At 42.7% G+C, this 19,955-nt stretch overlaps 1 protein-coding gene across 2 annotated transcripts in view; it reads left to right on the plus strand.

Moving 5' to 3' along the window:
* PTPRJ (protein tyrosine phosphatase receptor type J) overlaps positions 1–19,955 on the plus strand; it is a 190,225-nt gene that overhangs the window by 134,166 nt on the left and 36,104 nt on the right. The window contains exons 4-9 of one of the 2 annotated variants that reach the window (XM_031016019.3): positions 6,291–6,554; positions 8,892–9,149; positions 10,230–10,448; positions 13,044–13,307; positions 15,719–15,976; positions 16,750–16,869. In XM_031016019.3, the coding sequence (XP_030871879.2) occupies positions 6,291–6,554; positions 8,892–9,149; positions 10,230–10,448; positions 13,044–13,307; positions 15,719–15,976; positions 16,750–16,754 (1,268 nt within the window). In that variant the 3' untranslated portion in view covers positions 16,755–16,869. Of the gene's footprint in view, positions 1–6,290; positions 6,555–8,891; positions 9,150–10,229; positions 10,449–13,043; positions 13,308–15,718; positions 15,977–16,749; positions 16,870–19,955 lie in introns of those variants that run through there. The other variant, XM_055354944.2, reaches the window with a different exon arrangement.

Genomic DNA, 19,955 nt, shown 5'->3' on the forward strand with positions numbered 1-19,955 from the left:
ATAAAGTGCAAGTGGTTGACCATAAAGAGATGGGAGATGTATGAACTGTCTGACAGAGAACTCAAAATACATGTTTTAAGGAAGCCTAGCAAACTTTAAGAAAATACAGATAAAGAATTCAAAGAAATGAGGAAAACAATAAGTGACCAGATTGAGATATTTAACAGAGAAGCAAACAGAAATTCTGAAGCTAAAAAATACTTTGAACAAAATGAAAAATGTAATAGAGAGCACCAAGAGTAGAACTGATCAAGTAGAAGAAATAATCCTTGAACTTGAAGACAGATTATTTGAAAATATACAGAGGAGGAAAAATAAAAAAGTGGATAAAAAGGAATGAAGAATGCCTATAGGATTTATGGAACAGCATCAAAAGACGTGGTATTTGAATTGGAGTTCTTCTAGGGGAAGAGAAAGATAAAGAGGTAGAAAGCTTATTTAAAGAAATAGTAGCAGAAAACTCTCCAAACCTGGAGAAAGATATAAATATCCAGGTACAGGAGGGACAAATGACTCCAATCAGAGTCAATTCAAACAAGACTACTCCAGAACATAATCACACTGTCAAACATCACAGACAATGGGGATTTGGAAAGCAAAAAGAGAAAAGAAGCAAATAACATGTAAGGGAGCTCCACTTCAGCTAGCAGCAGACTTCTCAGCAGAAACTTACAGGCCAGGAGAGAATGGGATGATATATTCACCATGCTGAGGGAAAACAACCTGCCAACCAAGATTACTATACCCAGCAGAACTGGCCATCAAAAATGAAGGCAAGATAAAAGACTTTACCAGAGAAACAAAAGCTGAGGGAGTTCATCACCACTAGACATGTCTTATAAGAAATGCTAAAGGGAGTTTTTAAGCTGAAAGAAAAGGACACTAGTGATTAATTGAAAACATATGAAAGGATAAGACTAGTAAAATAAATACACAGTCAAATTCAGAATACATGAATACTGTAATGGTCGTACATATCTTTAATATGAAAGTTAAAAGATAATACTTAAAAAATAATAACTACAATAACTTGCAGGGGGGATATGCAATATAAAAAGATGTAAATGGTGACATAAACAATTCATAATATGAGGGGGGAATGGACTAGAAGTGTAGAGGTCAATTTGTGTGTGTGATCAAAGTTGTCATCAGCATAAAATAACCTGTTATGATTCTTTTTATAAGCCTCATGGTAACCACAAAGAAGGACCTTTAGTAGATACACAAAAAATAAAAAGCAAGGAATCAAAACATACTACTAGAGAATATCACTTAACCTCAAAGGAAGATAGTAAGAGAGGACAGAAGGAACAAAGAGTCTATAAAACAACCAAATGGTAGTAGTAAGTTCTTACCTATCAATAATAACCTTGAAAGTAAAGGGTTTAAATTCTCCAATCAAAAGACATAGAGTGCGTGAATGGGTTAAAAAAAAAACTGATCTCAATAGTATGCTGTCTACAAGAGACTCACCTCACCTGCAAGGACATGCCTAGACTGAAAGTGAAGGGATGGAAAAAGATACTCCATGCTAATGGAAATCTAAAGAGTGCCAGGAGTAGCTATACTTATGTCAGATAAAATAGACTTTAAGTTCAAAACTTTTAATGGAGACAACAAACATCATTTTATAATGATAAAGGGATCAATTCATCAAGAGGTCTTAACAATTATAAATATATATGCACCCAGCATTGGAATGCCTAAATATATAAAGCAAATATTAATGGATCTGAATGGACAGATTGACTGCAATGCATTCATAGTGGAGGACTTCCACCACCTTACTTCCAGCAATGGACGATGATCCAGACAGGAAATCAATAAGGAAGCATCAGACTTAAACTACAGTTTAGACCAAATGGATGTATCAGACATATACAGAACATTCCATCCAACAGCTATAGAATACACACTTTTCAACTGCACCTGGAACATTCTCCAGGTAGATCATATGTTAGACCACAAAACAAGTCTTAACAGATTTAAGAAGTGTGAAATCATATCAAGTATCTTTTCTGATGATGGCATCAAACTAGAAATAAATAACAGGAGGAACTTCAGAAAATTCACAGATATATGGAAATTAAACAACATGCTCCTGAATAACTAATGGGTTGATGATGAAATTAAAAGGGAAACTAAAAAATATCTTGAGACAAACATCACTTCTTAAGCAATTTTGTTAACGTATTTCTTTTTCTTCTTTAAAATGGTGCCATAACCTCCTTCATGAAATTGCTGTGAGACATAAATTAGAAAATGCTTGTACAGCCCCTGGTATAGGATCTGGGACATGGTCAGGTCCCCAGCAGGGGTCATGCTGATCTTGCCATCTCCCACAGTAACTATTGTTAATTGTTTTGTCACAAATGCCCCTGAACAATCAGTGGGTCAGTGAAGAAATTAAAAGGGACATTTAAAAATTTCTTGAAGCAAATGAAAATGGAAACACAATATACTAAAGCCTATGGGATACACCAAAAGCAGCCCTTCCAAGAAAGTTGACAGCAATAAACTACATCAAAAAAGAAAGCTCCCTGGGCACAGTGGCTCATGCCTGTAATCCCAGAACTTTGGGAGGCCGAGATGGGCGGATCACTTGAGGTCAGGAGTTCGAGACCAGCCTGGCCAACATGGTGAAACCCCGCCTCTACTAAAAATACAAAAATTAGCTGGGTGTAGGGACACACACCTGTAATCCCAGCTACTAGGAAGGCTGAGGCAGGAGAATTGCTGGAACCCAGAGGGCAGAGATTGCAGTGAGCCGAGATCGCACCACTGCACTCCAGCCTGGGCAACAGAGCAAGATTCTGTCTCAAAAAAAAAAAAAAAAAAGCAAGCTCATACCTCCAGCCTGGGTTTTGAGAGCCTATCTGAAAAAAAACAGAAAACAAAACCCTCAAGTAAACAACCTAATGTAGCACGTTAAGGAACTAGAAAAATAAGAACAAACTAATCTTCAAATTAGTAAAAGGAACAAAATAATAAAGGTCAAAGCTGAAATAAATGAAATAGGCACTAGAAAAACAATAGAAAAGATCAATAAACTAAGTTGTTTTTTTGAAAACAAAGAACATTGACAAAGCTTTAGCTAGACTAAGAAAAAAGAGACACTACTCAAATAAGAAAATCAGAAATGAGAGACATTATAAACTGATACCACAGAAATACAAAGGAACAATTATGAACAATTATATGCCAACAAATTGGATAACCTAGAAGAAATGGATAAATTCCTTGCCATATACCATTTACTATGATTGAGTTATGAAGAAATAGAAAATCTGAATAATCCAATAATGAGTTAGGAGATTGAATCAGTAATAGACCATCTCCCATTTCTATTTATTACTGTTGTTATTCTAAGAGACAGTGACTCCGTCTGTCACCCAGGCTGGAGTACAGTGGTGTGATCATAGATCACTGTAAGTTGAACTCCTGGGCTGAAATGATCCTTCTGCCTTAGCCTCTCAAGTAGCTGTGGCTATTGGTGTGCACCACTACATCCAGCTAACTTTTAAAATTTTTTTGTAGAGATGGGGTCTCACTGTGTTGCCCAGGCTGCTCTTGAACTCCCAGCCTCAAGTGACCCCCACCACCTTGGCCTCCCAAAGTGCTGAGATTACAGGTGTGAGCCACCCATTCCTCTGCCAAACCTTTAAAGAAGATCTAATGACAGTTCTTCTCAATTGCTTCCAAAAATTGAGGAGGAGAGAATACTTCCAAACTCATTTAACAAGACCAGCATTACCTTGATACGAAAACCAGACAAGGATACAACCCAAAACACTATAGGCCAAGATGCAAAAATCTTTAACCAAATACTAGCAAACCTAATTTAACAGCATATTAAAGAGATCATTCACCATGATCAAGTGGGATTCTTCCTAGAAATACAAAAAGGGTTCAACCTGTGCAAAACAATAAATGTGCTACACCATATTAACAGAATGAAGGACAGAAACCACACGATCATTTCAGTAGATGCAGAAAAAACATTTGACCAAAAAATATTGTTAACTGTGCTTTCTTTTCTGAACTTAAGAACTTGCTTTTCCAAAACCTTCCCAGAATCCCTGTATGAATCAACAAAATTTAGTTCTTAACACATTTCTCCTTCTTTAAAATGGTGACATTAGCTGGGCATGATGGTGTGTGCCTTTAATCCCAGCTACTTGGGAGGCTGAGGCAGGAGAATCGCCTGAACCTGGGAGGCAGAGGTTGCAGTGAGCCGAGATCACGCCACTACACTCCAGTCTGGGTGACGAGCAAGACTTCGTCTCAAAAAAAAAAAAAAAAAAAAAAAAAAAAAAGAAATAATGGTGCCATACCTTTCTCATGAAGTTGTTGTGAGGCATAAATGAGAACATACTTGTACAGCATCTGGGACATGGGCAGCCTCTCAAAAGGAGTGCTGCTGTTCTTGCTACCTGCACCACTGTAACTGATGTTGTTTGATCATCCTCGTCACCATCATTGTTATTGATTGTAAATGGAAGCACAGTGGTCATCTTCCAAATATGCCACTCTGACTCTGTGAACTTGTCACTTTATAAAGAGGAGATTCAAGCTTGGAGGGGCCTTCTGGCATGGCGTTTATTGAATTGTGGGGCACAAGATACTTCCCTGCTTGTTCCATTTTCCTTTCTCTTGTTTCTTCTCCTGCCTTATTTATTTATTTTTTCTTTTGAGACAGAGTCTTGCTCTGTTGCCCAGGCTGGAGTGCAGTGGTGTGATCTTGGCTCACTGCAAACTCTGCCTCCTGGGTTCAAGTGATTCTCCTGCCTTAGCTTCCCGAGTAGCTGGGATCACAGGTGGCTGCCACCATGCCCAATTAATTTTTGTATTTTTGGTAGAGATGGGGTTTCACCATGTTGGCCAGGCTGGTGTCGAACTCCTGACCTCAAGTGATCTGATCTGCCTGCCTCAGCCTCCCAAAGTGCTGGGATTACAGGCATGAGCCAGTGTGCCTGGCTTCCTGCAGTTTTTTTATTGATTGGATGAATGTTTGTATATCCCATGAGCCAGATGAGGCACACTGTCCATGCACATAGCAAGATGGTAACACTTAACGCCATCTTTACTCGTTTGGGATTAGTCCCAAGCTCCTTGAGAATGACTGCCATATCACCTGGGTTTTACTCTTCGGTTTCTGGTTGTTACTCCTCGGTCTTCAGCTCAATTAGGATGCATCCATTTGGTAGTTTTACAGTTAGTAACCCTGATGGCTTACACTGGTTTACGATCTTGTACGTCTAAGATAATGAAACTAAGGTTCAGAGAGGTGAGATGACTCTGAGTAAAATTGCATGGTGAGCAACTAGCAGAATTGGACCCTGAAACCAGATTTCTAACGTCCAAATCTTGTCCCTTGTTTATCATATGGTGGTTCAATAATAATTCTTCGTGTTTAGTATGGTGTGCTAGAGCTATCAACAGAGAAACTTGAGACTGAGAGCTTTGAAGGGACTAATTCTAGGTCACACAGCTAATGGATGGAGCAGGTCTTTAATCCCAGATCTGGGTTCCAAGACCAGTCCTTTTCTCTTTACGCTGCTCTGCCCCTGCTATCTTTATGTCAGAAAACCACTGAGCTTCCTTCTAGATGTCAGGGTTTGGCAAAAAAGTTATCATGTGCTTCTGCGTCATGCAGCGTTTTCTGAGAATGGGGAGATGGACTCATTTTGCATCTTTGATCTCTCTTTTTTATTTTGAGATGGAGTCTCGGTCTTGTCGCCCAGGCTGGAGTGCCGTGGCGCCATCTCGGCTCACTGCAACCTCCACCTCCCGGGTTCAAGTGATTCTACTGCCTCAGCCTCCCGAGTAGCTAGGATTACAGGTGTCTGCCACCACACCCAGCTAAGTTTTGTGTGTGTGTTTTTTTTTTGTTTTTTTTTGTTTTTTTTTAGTAGAGGTGGGGTTTCACCATGTTGGCCAGGCTGGTCTTGAACTCCTGACCTCAGGTGATCCACCCGCCTCGACCTCCTAAAGTTTGGTCTCTTTTTGTATCAGCTTCTATACAGACTTAACCCCATTTTTAAGTCACAGCCAACATGGTCAACTTCTGTCAGTTTTGCTTCTGTTCCAAAGGCTTCTGTTTTACTAACATACACACATACATGTATGCATGTGGATTTAAATAAATTCTGGTGCAGGGAAGTCTAGGAGGCAAAGAGAGATAAAACTCTGTGATTGGAAAGTTACTTCTGGGAACTAGACATATAGAGCAGACCTCGCTCTTACATTTCTTTTTGAAGTGCAATAATTTTTTTTTTTAAACAATATAGGGCCCAGTCCTGTGTTTGACATTAAAGCTGTTTCCATCAGTCCAACCAATGTGATCTTAACTTGGAAAAGTAATGACACAGCTGCTTCTGAGTACAAGTATGTAGTAAAGAATAAGATGGAAAATGAGAAGACAATTACTGTTGTGCATCAACCATGGTGTAACATCACAGGCTTACGTCCAGCGACTTCATATGTATTCTCCATCACTCCAGGAATAGGCAATGAGACTTGGGGAGATCCCAGAGTCATAAAAGTCATCACAGGTAAGATGACTGGCTCCCAGGGATGATGACAAACCATTTCTTATTATGCTGTATTCTAGGGCCTTGTCCATTCAAGTTGCCTGTTGGAAAGAGAATGGTTTTCATAAACTAGAAGAGGAGAAAAGGTGCTATGTTGTTTCAAGCCTGGGATTTCTGGTGGCCACATCATTCAGTATTAAGGCCCTATGTGTTTTGGGAAGTTCTAACTACTTCTGTTTGGTTTTTAAAATCTTTTGTTATTGTTGGTTAACACCTACTTTTCTGTTAAGACTAAGGAGTAGAGACTTCCTTAAAAACGTGTGTTTTCATGGTAATTACCAGCCTTTTAAGCTCCCAGGAAATTGATGCTGTGTTTATATTCCCAGGAGTTTCTGTTGGGCAGGGAAGTTTGGTGTATTTTATAGGGGAGTGTGTGTTTCAAGTGAAATAAGAGTTTGATGATATTTAAATTTTTATTCAGATTTGACAGTTTAGATTTTGATTTATCTTAGATGTCAATACCGAAGCCATCTATTATTATAGCTGCAAACTTAGCTCTTTTTTTTAAGCTGAAAAGAACCAAACATTTTAAAAAACAGGTGGAGAAACTTTTTTAGGGTGAGGAGAACCAAAAATTGAAAAAAGAGGTCCTCTGTTAGTTTTCTGATCTAGGGGGCTGGGGAGTGTGGTCTCAGGGGCTGGAGTCGGCCATGGGCGCCTGAGCTCTTGGAGCCCACGGCTGGAGGTGAACGAGGTCCAGCGTGGAGCAGCAAATATGAAACCAGTGGCTTCCGACATTTTTAGTCAGGAAACTATTTCTTTAAACAAAACCTTGCCCAGGAGCCCAAAAAGTAAAAATAAAAAGAACTGGAGAGAAAAGAGCCAAAGAAATGGGAGTCACGGGCACCCTGACAAAACTCCTGGAGCTCCTCAGAGCACTAACCTGCCATAAAGGTTTGCTCTGTTACATTGTGAAAGAGAGGGAAAGGAGAGCACAGAGAGATGACAGAAGAAAAGAGAATGAGAGAAAAGAGCATAGAACTTGGAAATGGTCGTGAGGACAAGGTGACACCGAGGGGGTGGCTGTGGGAAAGGGGATGTGGAGGTGCAGGAAGCACCGGTAGGGGGGCTGAGTGTCCTTATCTACCTTAAAGCCCTGAGCACAGGGCTGCATGGGAGCAGGTCCATCAGCTGCTGCGTATTGAGCACGGCCCATGTGCCTCTCTGTCCTTAATGTTATTTTGTCCTCACAATAACCCTGGGGGCTGCAGCAGAAGACACTGTAATGTGGAGAAGTTAAGTTTCTTCCGGTGTCTCAGAGTTACTGAGTATCAAGTGGTGGGGCTGGAACCCGGAGTCTAACTCTAGACCACTGTGGTGCAGTGATGTTCATAACAGCTATCCACAGTCACCGAGCTGGGAATTTATTGGTTCTGCATTACTTAATAAAACAAAAAGACACATGACTGACCTGATTTAGAAATCTTTGCATGAGAGACATGTGCTGTGAGGAATCATCTTACCGTTTCGGAGCTGGACGGTGCCTTAGAATCATCCAGGCCAGTGTCTTTACCTTCAGGCCCCTGCAGCCCTCAGGAGGGGTTTTGCTCTATCTGCAGCACTGCCTGTGCTTTTCTGTACGTGAAGCTGCAGCCCTGGGTTCTCCTGTCCCCACTGCTACCAGGAGTGTGTGTTCTTGAGCAAGCCGCCCTGCCTCCCTGGGTCTTCGTGTTCTTATTGGAAAAGTGAGGGGAGCGCATGTCATTTTGGGTGAAGTGGTTTGACTTATGTCACCATCAACCAAATAAGGCGATGGGAGGAAGGGCCAGGATGTAGTGGAGATGGAATTTCTTCTGAAAAATCCCCTTGGGGCTGGGATATTGAATGTGCTGCTTACTTGAAATGCCTTGGTAATTTAAAATGATATTATTTGCATTATCTTGAATTAAGACCTTTAGATTAGTAAACAGTCACTTTATTTGAGGCTTTGTTCCTGATATCTAAAACACATACAATTAAATGCTACCATTTAAAAGGGACAGTTTAGAAGAGTGTCCAGTCACTATTGGGGTTAATCTTGGAGAACAGTGTAGATCCTAAACAATTTCAGTTTTAAGATTTTTTCTTCTCTTCCGTGTTATTATTTTCTCCCCCAGCCCTGCTGTGAAATGATGGAAATGCATTGGGCTTTGATAGAAAGGAAGTATTTTTAGTGAGTCACATCGGGACATCAGTGACCTCAGTCATTCTTTCTTTTTTTCTTTTAAAACCCGCTCCCAGCACTGAACCCCAGTCATTCTTAATGAAGGTGACTGCATATATCTTGTTCCATTAATGCATGTTGTATTTTTAAAATAGAGCCGATACCAGTTTCTGATCTCCGTGTTGCCCTCACGGGTGTGAGGAAGGCTACTCTCTCCTGGAGCAATGGCAATGGCACTGCCTCCTGCCGGGTGCTTCTTGAAAGCATTGGAAGCCATGAGGAGTTGACTCAAGACTCAAGACTTCAGGTCAATATCTCGGGCCTGAAGCCAGGGGTTCAATACAACATCAACCCGTATCTTCTACAATCAAATAAGACAAAGGGAGACCCCTTGGGCACAGAAGGTGGCTTGGGTGAGTTACAAAGGGTACCTTCCGTCTCCCTTACTGGTTCTCACTTTCAGTAACTAAATGTTTTAAAAAATAAATTGCTCTTCCATGTGTATGGAGATTTAGAATTTATAAAGGGCTTTTCCTCCACATTTTAGTTTGATCCCCCACCTGCATGAGGAAGGAAGGAAATGTGTTCTGATTTTACCGGGGAACACATTGGGGCTGAGAACAGCAATAGGAATTGAAACTTTTTAGAGTCTGGCACCCAGGAAAGTAGAGGCCCCTTTAGCTTTCTATCTAACAGCTGTGTCAACCCAAGTTGGGCCTTCAGAGGAACTTATCACGTCTGCTGGTTGACGTTGGCGTTGTCATTTGCAGGTTTCATAGCATTTGCAGAGGATCCCCAGGATAACTCCATGAGGAGGACAGGCACTTAATCTGCATTTTATACTTAAGAAAACAGAGCTACAGAGTGGGTGTCAGGATCCTTGCTTGCGAGTGACAGAAACCAGACTTTGGATAGCTCAGACAGAAGGAACAATTTATTGGCTCATGTGGATTTTCCTGCTAGCGAGAGGCCTTAGAGAAAGAGATGAGGCAATTCTCATCCCTCCCTCTTGCTTCTTTCTGTTCATCAGCTTCATTCTCAGAGCAGCTCCCTCTGCACACTTAAGGAGCCCAGCTGCTCCCGTTTCACACCCTGCAGCTGCCCCACCAACCAGGGTCTGGTCCAGGGAAACGTGTCTTGAGTTGGGCCTGATTAGCAAAGTCTGCTTCACAGAGCTGTCCCTGGAAATCCGTGCTGGGACAGGAGAAGATAACATCCCAAAGAAGGGAGAATGACCTGAAATAAGCAGAGTTTGAAAGAGAAGCACCAGATATCTGTGGTGCTACTGGAATAACAGTACAAATGGAGATGGAGCTATCAGGCCTTTTTATGGGGCTGCCTCTCTCTCTGGAGGAGGAAGGGAGCAGATATTGATGGAGCACCAACTGTGGCCACTGTCTGATGGCCATCTGATGGGGTTGGGGCTCCGAAGGAAAATGGGGGATGTGTCCCTCTTGTGGTTGATGTCTTTTTGTCTCCTGTGCTTGAAACAGATGCCAGCAACACAGAGAGAAGCCGGGCAGGGAGCCCCACCGCCCCTGTGCATGATGAGTCCCTCCTGGGACCTGTGGACCCATCCTCCGGCCAGCAGTCCCAAGACACGGAAGTCCTGCTTGTCGGGTTAGAGCCTGGCACCCGATACAATGCCACCGTTTATTCCCAAGCAGCGAATGGCACAGAAGGACAGCCCCAGGCCGTAGAGTTCAGGACAAGTAGGTTGAACTTTGTAAAATGGTGGCAGCCAGAGTTTCCTAGCACAATGTTCTGTCTCCTGTGATTCTGATTCTGAGTGATTTCTCGCATAATAGCTAGTTTTGATGTCAGAGGAAGCTTCCTGGAGGAGATTTTGGACAGAGCAGATCTGCTCAGTTTCTTCTTAACTCCATGGCAGTGCACATCTCTCATTAAGTGAAATCAAATACATGGAGCAGCCCCTGTGTGCGGGCACCAGGCACTGCCTCGCGCCATCTTTCACAGCTTTGCGTGGTGGCTGATGAGACAAACTGGCATCATGCTTTCCTCTTAAAAACAGATAATCATTGCTTGTTTTTCCCCTGCTTTGAGTTAAGAAAGTTATGAAAGTGAGTTTCATTTTTTCACCTGCCTTGTAATTCATACCGATCTTTCTGTTGAAATGCTTGTTGACATGCACATTGCTGCTTCCTCGCTATAATTTATCAGCATTTTCACTCTGTAAGTTCACCAATATTTGGAGGCTTTGGTGAAAAGAGCGAGAGGGGAACACGTTTGGGAATACTTAGAGGTAGTTACTGGCCAGGCTGTGTTACTTGTACAGGGCTAGAAGTTTTGGCAAGACATTGGTGAGAAGCCATTCTGTAAGGAATGACAGTTTTTCCTGGTATCCACGTTGAAGGAGGGTCCATTTGTGTCCTTCCTTCCCTTTGTACTTGTTTTGCTAATGTGGGAGTGGGTGGGGAGGATGCGGCCGTAGGACAGGCCGCCTGACCTCATGGGGCCTGCAGTGACCTGGCAGGAGTGGCAGGCGGGAGGCTCTCGGGTGAGGAGGGCTTGGATTCCAGAGGGTGGGTTAGTTGGAGGAGGAGGAAGGGGCTCCTATATGGGTGCGGTTGGCAGTGGTGGGGTGTCCTGCACATGGTAAGCTTGCGTGAGAGAATGAAAGGGGCTGAAATCTGGTCTGTGTGCCCTGCATCAAGCCATGCACCCAGGGCTGGGTCCAGCCAGGGGAAGGTCCCTTTGACTGATTTGCTAAAAGGACTCGTGGATTTGTGTGGGCCTGGGGTCCCTGCTTTTTAAAGCAGTTTGAGCAAAAGTAAAGTAGTAGTGATTACATCTCAGGCTCTTGGTGGTGTGAATTCACACACATCCTGCTTTGCGTTGAACTGTCTTCATGCTTGGTAAATAATCATTATAGTAGCCTTTCCCTCTCTATAAGGGGCGAGTGTGTGTGTATAGATAAGTCTTAGTCAGTTTGGGCTGCTGTAACAAATGGCCATGCACTAGATGGCGTAAACAATGTACATTTATTTCTCAGGGTTCTGGAGGCTGGAAGTCTGAGACTGGGGTGCAGCATGCCTGGGCTCTGGGTGAAACACCCTCTTCCTCTTCCGGGTTGCAGACTCCCTTGGTCTTCACGTGGTTGAAGGGGTGAGGGCGCGGTTTCTCTCCAGCCTTTTTGATAAGGGCACTAATACCATTCAGGAGGGAGGTAATTCATGATGTAATTACCTCCCAAAAGCCCCGCCTCCTAAAAGCATCACATCAGGGGTTACGATTTCAACATAGGAATTTTATGGGAACAGAAACATTCAGTCTGTTGCAACACACACACACACACACACACACACACACACACACACACACACACACAGATAAACACACATTTCCACCCACCCCAGAGCACCCTGCACTTTTCAAGTGACTAGTTAGGTGGGGCAGGGTTAAGGAAACCATCAGAGGACATTGTTGAGGCACCCAAGACATGGCAGAAAGCCACCTCTAGGGCTGAAGGGCTAGAGGAGGACAGGGTGTTTCTGGAGCCCAGTGAGAGCTGGGGCAGTGGAGGACACAGCTGTGTCAGGACAGGAGGCCCAGAGCAGGAGGCGATGGAGGAAGGCACCGACTCCTTTCTCCTGTGGCCCTTCAGGGGCCTGCCCATTGGCTCATGGTGGAACCTGGTCACAGCCCATGTGGCAAGACCCCCCATGATGCCTTGCACAAGGTCAGCCTCCTGGGCACAGAGCAGGTGAGGGAAGGGCAGTGGATACGTCAGGAGGGTGGAGTGGGCAGGTGGTGAATAACTGGCACTCGGGTTATCTTTTCTTGAGGTTAGGATTGCTCTCTAGTTTTATAGGTGAGGAAGCTGAGCTCAAGTGGTTTTCCTGTGGCCCACCTGGGTGTCATAGCAGAGTGAGCCCTGGAACCCAGGCCTGCCTTGTCCTGACTTCTGTGATCTCAGGCGATCACATAGATCGCAGTGTTCGCTCTTGCATCATGTGTGTTTGACAACTTTTCTGGGTGCCCCTGGCCCTAGGGTAAGACTTGCATAGAGTCCAAGTCATCATTTAGGTCAAATCTCTAAAGTCAACTTACAAAAAGGAACAAAGAATAACCCTGCAGGTGCCATTGGCCAGGTTGTTTCTTCACCGCCCAATGATGCCTGACTTTGACTGGGACCCTCATGCTTTCCTAGCCATGGTTGATGGTGCAGAGGAGGAAGGAACACTCCCCAGGAGAGTTTGCTGGGCTTGACAGCATGCCCTGATGACCTCTCCCTCCCTCTGCCTTGGCTGTTCTGGTTATTTTGAACTCCTCTTATGTTCTCACAGATGCTATTCAGGTTTTTGACGTCACCGCTGTGAACATCAGTGCCACAAGCCTGACCCTGATCTGGAAAGTCAGCGATAACGAGTCGTCATCTAACTATACCTACAAGATACATGTGGCGGGGGAGACAGATTCTTCCAATTTCAACGTCAGTGAGCCTCGCGCTGTCATCCCGGGACTCCGCTCCAGCACCTTCTACAACATCACAGTGTGTCCTGTCCTAGGTGACATCGAGGGCACGCCGGGCTTCCTCCAAGTGCACACCCGTGAGTTCATCCCTGGCTCTCGCCACCCTTTCCTGCCGTCCTGCTCCGTGCCAGGCCCAGACACAGGATGCATGATGTAGTAATGGTGACTGTCGGCTGACCACACGCCAAGCTTCGTGTGACATGCTTTCCTTGCACTGGCACATTGTATGCTCACAACAGCCCTGTGATGTGGTTGGAAGTAGCCTTATTTTATAGATAGGAAGCCAAGGCTGAGAGAGGTGCTAGACAGGTATCACAGCTGGAAAGTGGCAGAGGTGAGATTAAGCCTCTGGTATTTCTCACCTGGAGCCTGCGCTTGTAACTCTCTTTCCAGTGTGGAGGAGACCTAGAGTGAATTGATACAGGGAGACAAAAATGACCTGGTATTCATATCCCCTTGTGTCTTGGGTGCTGACATTATAATGAATCACTGGCACAGCTGTATCTCATCTTTGTTTGTTTAAATGTCCCTTAAAAATAAGATTTTATGCAGCAAATAAAAAACTTTAGGTTCCAAAGAAGGTCCGATAATGTAAAATAAAACAGTAATGGTGCACTAGTAGTACAGTGGTATAATATTGATTATATACTATTAAACAATAGTAGTGACACCAGCACTGCATTTTGCACTGTGCCATGAGATTTATAGACACTGCAGTGGCCTCCAAGGTAGGTATTGGGGTCCCCTTTTACAGATGAGGAAACGACACCCTGATGGCTGAACAGTTTGCCCAAAGCCACAGAGCTAGTGAGTAGCAGAGCAGGACTTGAACTCAGGGGTGTGTGGCTCTGGACCCAGGCTTATCCCACAAGAATGTCCATTCCTTCGCAGGAAGCACACCTTAGCATTCTTATAGATGTATTTTGGACTGGATCTTTGGGAAAATGAAATATGCTTGCATTTCTTTACCTTTTACTCTTTTACTATTTATTAGTTAGGATTAGGTTCAGCCACGAATAACACCACCAAAAACAACAACAACAAAACCCAAGTATCCGTGGCTTAAACAAGACAGGGGTTTATTTCTCTCTCCTGTAACAGAAGCCCAGTGCTAGGCAGGATGGGGATGATAGAGGTTATCCAAGGCTCAGTTGTATGAAACAGAAACTGTGAGCTATTTTAACCAAAAGGGATTTATCCTGGGAATTGAGGTTTTGCAGAATCATTGGAAGAGCTGGTGTATTAGTTTGCTAGGGCTACCAGAACAAGTACCAAAGGCTGTGTGGCTTGAACAGAAATAGACTTTCTCATAGTTCTGGAGGCTGAAGGTCAAAGATTAAGGCAACGGCAGGTGTGGTTTCTTCTGAGGCCTCCCTCTTGGCTTATAGATGACTGTCTTCTCCCTCACATGGTTGTCCTTAGTCTGCGTGTGCCTATGCCCTCATCTCCCTTTATAAGGACACCAGTCTTGCTGGATTAGGGCCTACCTTCATGACCTCACGTTAACTTAATTACCTCTTTAAAGACCCTGTCTCCAAAGACAGCCACGTTCTGAGGTCTTGGGGGTTAGGACATAAACATACACATTTGGGGGTGAGGGAGCACAAGTCAGCTCATAACAGTTGAGGAGCAGGCTTTAGGCCTGGCCCCAAGAAATGACTCCTGGACTAAGTCTGCAGAACTGACCCCCTGGAGAGTCACCACCTTGGTCACAGACAGCAGAGGGAGGAATCAGGAAGTCTCTGCTGTAGTTGCGGGATCCAGGGGTGTATGTTCTGAGCTGTGATCCTGGGATCAGGAAGCTGCAGCCACCGCTGAGGTGTTGGTTCTAGAGCCAGGCAGCGTGAGCTCCAGTCATTGCATCCACACTACAGGTATAAGAAGGAGGAAGGGCAGAAGGTTGTGCCCCACCCTTAAAGGACACTTCCTAGAAGTCATCCAGTACCTCTGCTCATGCTTCGTTGACCAAGACTTAGTCACATTGCAACATCTAGCTCCATGGGAGCTGGGAAATGTGGTCTTTGTTTCCAACAGGCATGCACACACAGGGCTAAAAATCTGGCTGGGTATGATGAAGGGAAAATGGGGGAATGGATTTTGGGGGTCAAGACTGGTCTCTGCTGTCCCTCCCTGAACAGAGGCTCTGGGAGGCTAGTAATGCATTCGAGATAAAGCAGCCAGTGTGGCCAAGGTTCTCCTCCAGAGCCTGAGCCCTTGACCACAGGAGCTCACGCCTCCTCTCATTTCCTGTGAATGATTGTGTGCAATGTAAGCACAGAGCTTCTGCACTCTCATGATCAAGTGCTCTCTCCATGGCCAGAAACAGCAGTTTCTGAGGGGCTCATGTTGTAGATGATGGTACAAAGAAGACAGAGAGAGGGATCAGGTGGCCTAAGTGTACATTTCATCTCAGTATTTTCTGATGTGGGGCATCCCTGTCTCCTGGAGAAATATATTTTTAATCTAGTTGTTTACTTTCTTTGCATAGCCCCTGTTCCAGTTTCCGACTTCCGAGTGACAGTGGTCAGCACGACGGAGATCGGCTTAGCATGGAGCAGCCATGATGCAGAATCATTTCAGATGCATATCACACAGGAGGGAGCTGGCAATTCTCGGGTAGAAATAACTACCAACCAAAGTATTATCATTGGTGGCTTGTTCCCTGGAACCAAGTATTGCTTTGAAATAGTTCCAAAAGGACCAAATGGGACTGAAGGGGCATCTCGGACAGTTTGCAATAGAACTGGTAAGCAAATAGTCTTTTCTGTTAAACCATCATGTTTCTTAAAGGAAATCAGTATAATTAATAAACATAATGTTTCCAAGTATTGTTTTTCTTTTAATTATCTAAGAAAAAACTTTAAAAATTTTCATAACACTAATGCTTATTTATTATATGAAATACAGACAAGTAAGTAGAAAAAACTTACATGGAAACCATCAAGCAGAGATAATCACTTTTGATGTATGACATTTTACAATTTTTAAACATATACATATAGATACACAAATATATGTGTGAGTATACATATATTTAATACATATATATTTAATATTTAATACACACACACACACACACACACACACACACATATATATATTTTTTGAGACAGTCTTACCCTGTCACCCAGGGTGGAGTGCAGTGGCATGATCTTGGCTCACTGCAACCTCCACCTCCTGGGTTCAAGTGAAGCGATTCTTGTGCCTCAGCCTCCTGAGTAATTGGAATTACAGGTGTGCACCACCATGCCTGGCTAATTTTTATAGTTTTAGTAGAGACAGGGTTTCGCCATATTGGCCAGGCTGGTCTTGATCTCCTGATCTCAAATGATCTGCCCACCTCAGCCTCCCAAAGTGCTGGGATTACAGGTGTGCGCCACTGCACCCAGCCCACAAATATATATTTATTTCTTTCACAAACATTGAGGCCATCTGTACATGTGGTTTTGTAATCTGCCTTTTCCCCAACTCGCCAATTAATTATGAATATTCTTTCCTCTTAATAAAATATTTCTACAGGATGATTTGAACACCTGCCTGGAATTCCATCATCTGAAACAGAGTTGGCAGATAAGAATGGCCCCTATGCCAAATTTGGCTCATTGTCTGTTTTTGTAAATAAAGTTTTATTGGATCACAGCCATGTTCATTTGCTTATGTACTGTCTATGGCTACTTTGGTGCTAGAATTGAGTAGTGGCAGCAGAGAACGTGTGGCTTGTGAAGCCTGAGATATTCATTTTCTGGCCATTACAGAGAATGTTTGCTGACCTCTGGGCTAGATCAGTGGTTTTCAAATTGTGGTCCAGGGCTCTCTAGGGATCCCTAGGTTCTTTCAAGGGGTCTCCAAGGTAGTATTATCATAACAATACTAAAATGTTATTTGGCTTTTTTATTCTCATTCTCTTTTGGAGTTTTCCAACTTTGATCCAATATGGGATGACATTGTCTCTCAGGGCTAATGGAATATATGCTGTGGATTCTTACATTTTAAAAATTTCTTCATTTTAAATCCCTGATATAGTAAATATTAATAAATATAACCTATGTAAATATAAATTCTCTGAGAGCCTTAATAACTTTTAAGATGGTAAAGAAGTCCTGAGAGCAAAAAGTTTAAGAACCTCTGGTCAAGATGTGTTAGAAATTAACTACTGTGCTGTGTTGGGCAGGTGGACTGTTCACAGTCTTTCCTAAACAACACTGTGATGCGATACTTTGTTAGTTCTAGAATGCTAATTGAAATTGATAAAATCATTTTATAGTCAGCTACGGTGGCCTGCACCCATCGTCCCAGCTACTTGAGAGGCTGCGGCAGGAGGATTGCTTGGCCCAACAGTTGCAGACTAGCACCAGCCTGGGAGACCCTGTCTCAAAACACATTTTTTTTTTATAGAAACAGTTTAAATTATTAAATTGTTTCTAGGCCTACAAGAGAAACTTCTGGGAGATCCTAGAGAGTAATGTTCATTATTGTTGTTTTAAAATTTTGAAATAATTGTTTTTTGGAAAGGTTGAAAAACATACAGTCTTCCTTGATCTAAGATTCAAGATAGTTGAAATCTTTTATACAGAGGGTAGAATAAAGATATACCTAATGTAAATGATGAGTTAATGGGTGCAGCACACCAACATGGCACATGTGTACATATGTAACAAACCTGCACGTTGTGCACATGTACCCTAGAACTTAAAGTATAATAAAAAAAATATATATATATATATATAAAAGAAATGGGACAGATTCCTTGAAACACACATGAAATGAGTTACGCTTTTGAGATTCTCCTTGAAGAAGCTTCTTCAACTGTGCTGGTTGGGTTAAGCACCGATAGTCACTCAGAGGATCTGCTTCTGAAATAAGGGATCTACTAAAATGCATCCCTCAGATGAAATGCAGTATTCCCTTTGCAAATCTGCATTTCAGACTGTTGACATGACGTCTTAATGTCAACATGTTTCTTCTGTCTTTTAAGGATGTGGATAATGGTAAGAGGATCACCACTGAGGGAGATGCATGATATTGTGCTACTTGCTATTGCCCAGAACTTACTGTAACAATAATATAATATGCTGGGGGTCTGCGAAGTGCTGAGTGCTCTCATACTGCATTTTACATTTTTAACACAACTTCATGGAGCAGGTATTATTATCATTTCTGTCTTACAGAGTAAGAAATGGGGGCTCTGCGAACTTAAGTAACTGGCCCAGAGTGACAAGGTGGCAAACTGACCTGTGTCTGCTGTCTAAGACCAAGTGCTTAACCACCATGTAGATTGACCCTTTGATGTGGTACAGCAGTAAAGTTTAGTATTAGTGAGGAGAAGGCATCTCTTTTACTATAGTTTATTATGAATATTCTTTCCTCTTAATATCAGTATTTCTACAGGGTAATTTTAACACCCGCCTGGAATTGCATTGTCTCAAAGGACCCGTTACATTCAATGGTCCCATTGAATGAAAGTCAAGAAGGCTTGCTATAAGATCTAAACTCTTAGGGGGGTTACCTTTCTATTATCAAATAACCTTTATTGTTATTGGAAAAAGTCAGCTTAACAGCATTAAAAGCAATTTCGAAAAAAGGAAACAAATACCATATGATCCAGTAATTCCAGTCCTATGTATATCTCCAAAAGAATTGAAAACAGGGCCCTGGACCGTTATTTGTACATCAGTGTTCATAGTAGTAGCATTGTTCACAGTAGCCAAAGGTGGACCCAAGATCCCATCAACAAATGAATGGATAGATAAAATGTGGTTCATCCATACAACAAAATACTATTCCGCTATAAAAAAGAAAGAAATTCTGATTTATGGTACAACATGGATGGATCTTGAGGACATTATGCTAAGTGAAATAAGCCAGACACAGAAGGACAAATACTGGATGATTCCACTTACATGAGTACCTAGATTAGGCAACTTAATATTCTACAGAAATTAGAATAGAGGTTACCAGGGACTGTTCAGAGGAGGGAGTGGGCATTATTGTTTAATGGCTACAGTTTATGCTGGGGATGATGACAGTGTTTTGGGTACAGGTCGTGGTGATAGTTACACAACATTGTGAATGTTGATGATATCGAATTGTACACTGACAAATGGTTAAGATGATAAATATTATGGTATGCATGTTTTACCACAATAAAAATGAAAAGGAACAAATATCTCTATTTTTCTAACCCAACCGAATTCCTTTTCTCTCTGTGTCCACAGTCATACATTTTGCTTGTATACTGTAATTATTATACAAATACTTTTATTTTGTATTTGAATTTTTTTTTACTCAGTCTATACCACAACTTTCCCCTATAGTTAGCATGGCCTTCATATTTTTAGTGGCTAAAGAGTATTTCATCATGCAGCCAGATCACAGTGCCCACAGCCCTCCCCATGTTATTGAATATTTAGGTTGTTTCTAGGTTTTTATGTTTATAGACAAAGGCTGCCTTTCATGGGCTTTTGTCTGTGGAATCCCTTTGACATCAGGAATCTGCTGGTAGGAAACAAAGGCTCCTCCCAGTGGCTTCTCTATAAGGAGAATCCACTTAAAATTAAAAAAAAATTAATTTTGGAGTAGATAGTACGTAAACATGGCACAATTTTTTTTTGTTTTTTGGACAAGGTGTTTGCAGTGAAAGCATTTCCCTTTTTTGTCCCCTACCTGCCCATTTCCTCTCCCTGGAGGTGACGTTTGTTGCCAGGTAAAGAGAGACAGGGTTGAAA

This window comes from Gorilla gorilla, chromosome 9 (assembly GCF_029281585.2).
Source record: "Gorilla gorilla gorilla isolate KB3781 chromosome 9, NHGRI_mGorGor1-v2.1_pri, whole genome shotgun sequence".
In the NCBI taxonomy this organism is placed as follows: Eukaryota; Metazoa; Chordata; class Mammalia; order Primates; family Hominidae; genus Gorilla; species Gorilla gorilla.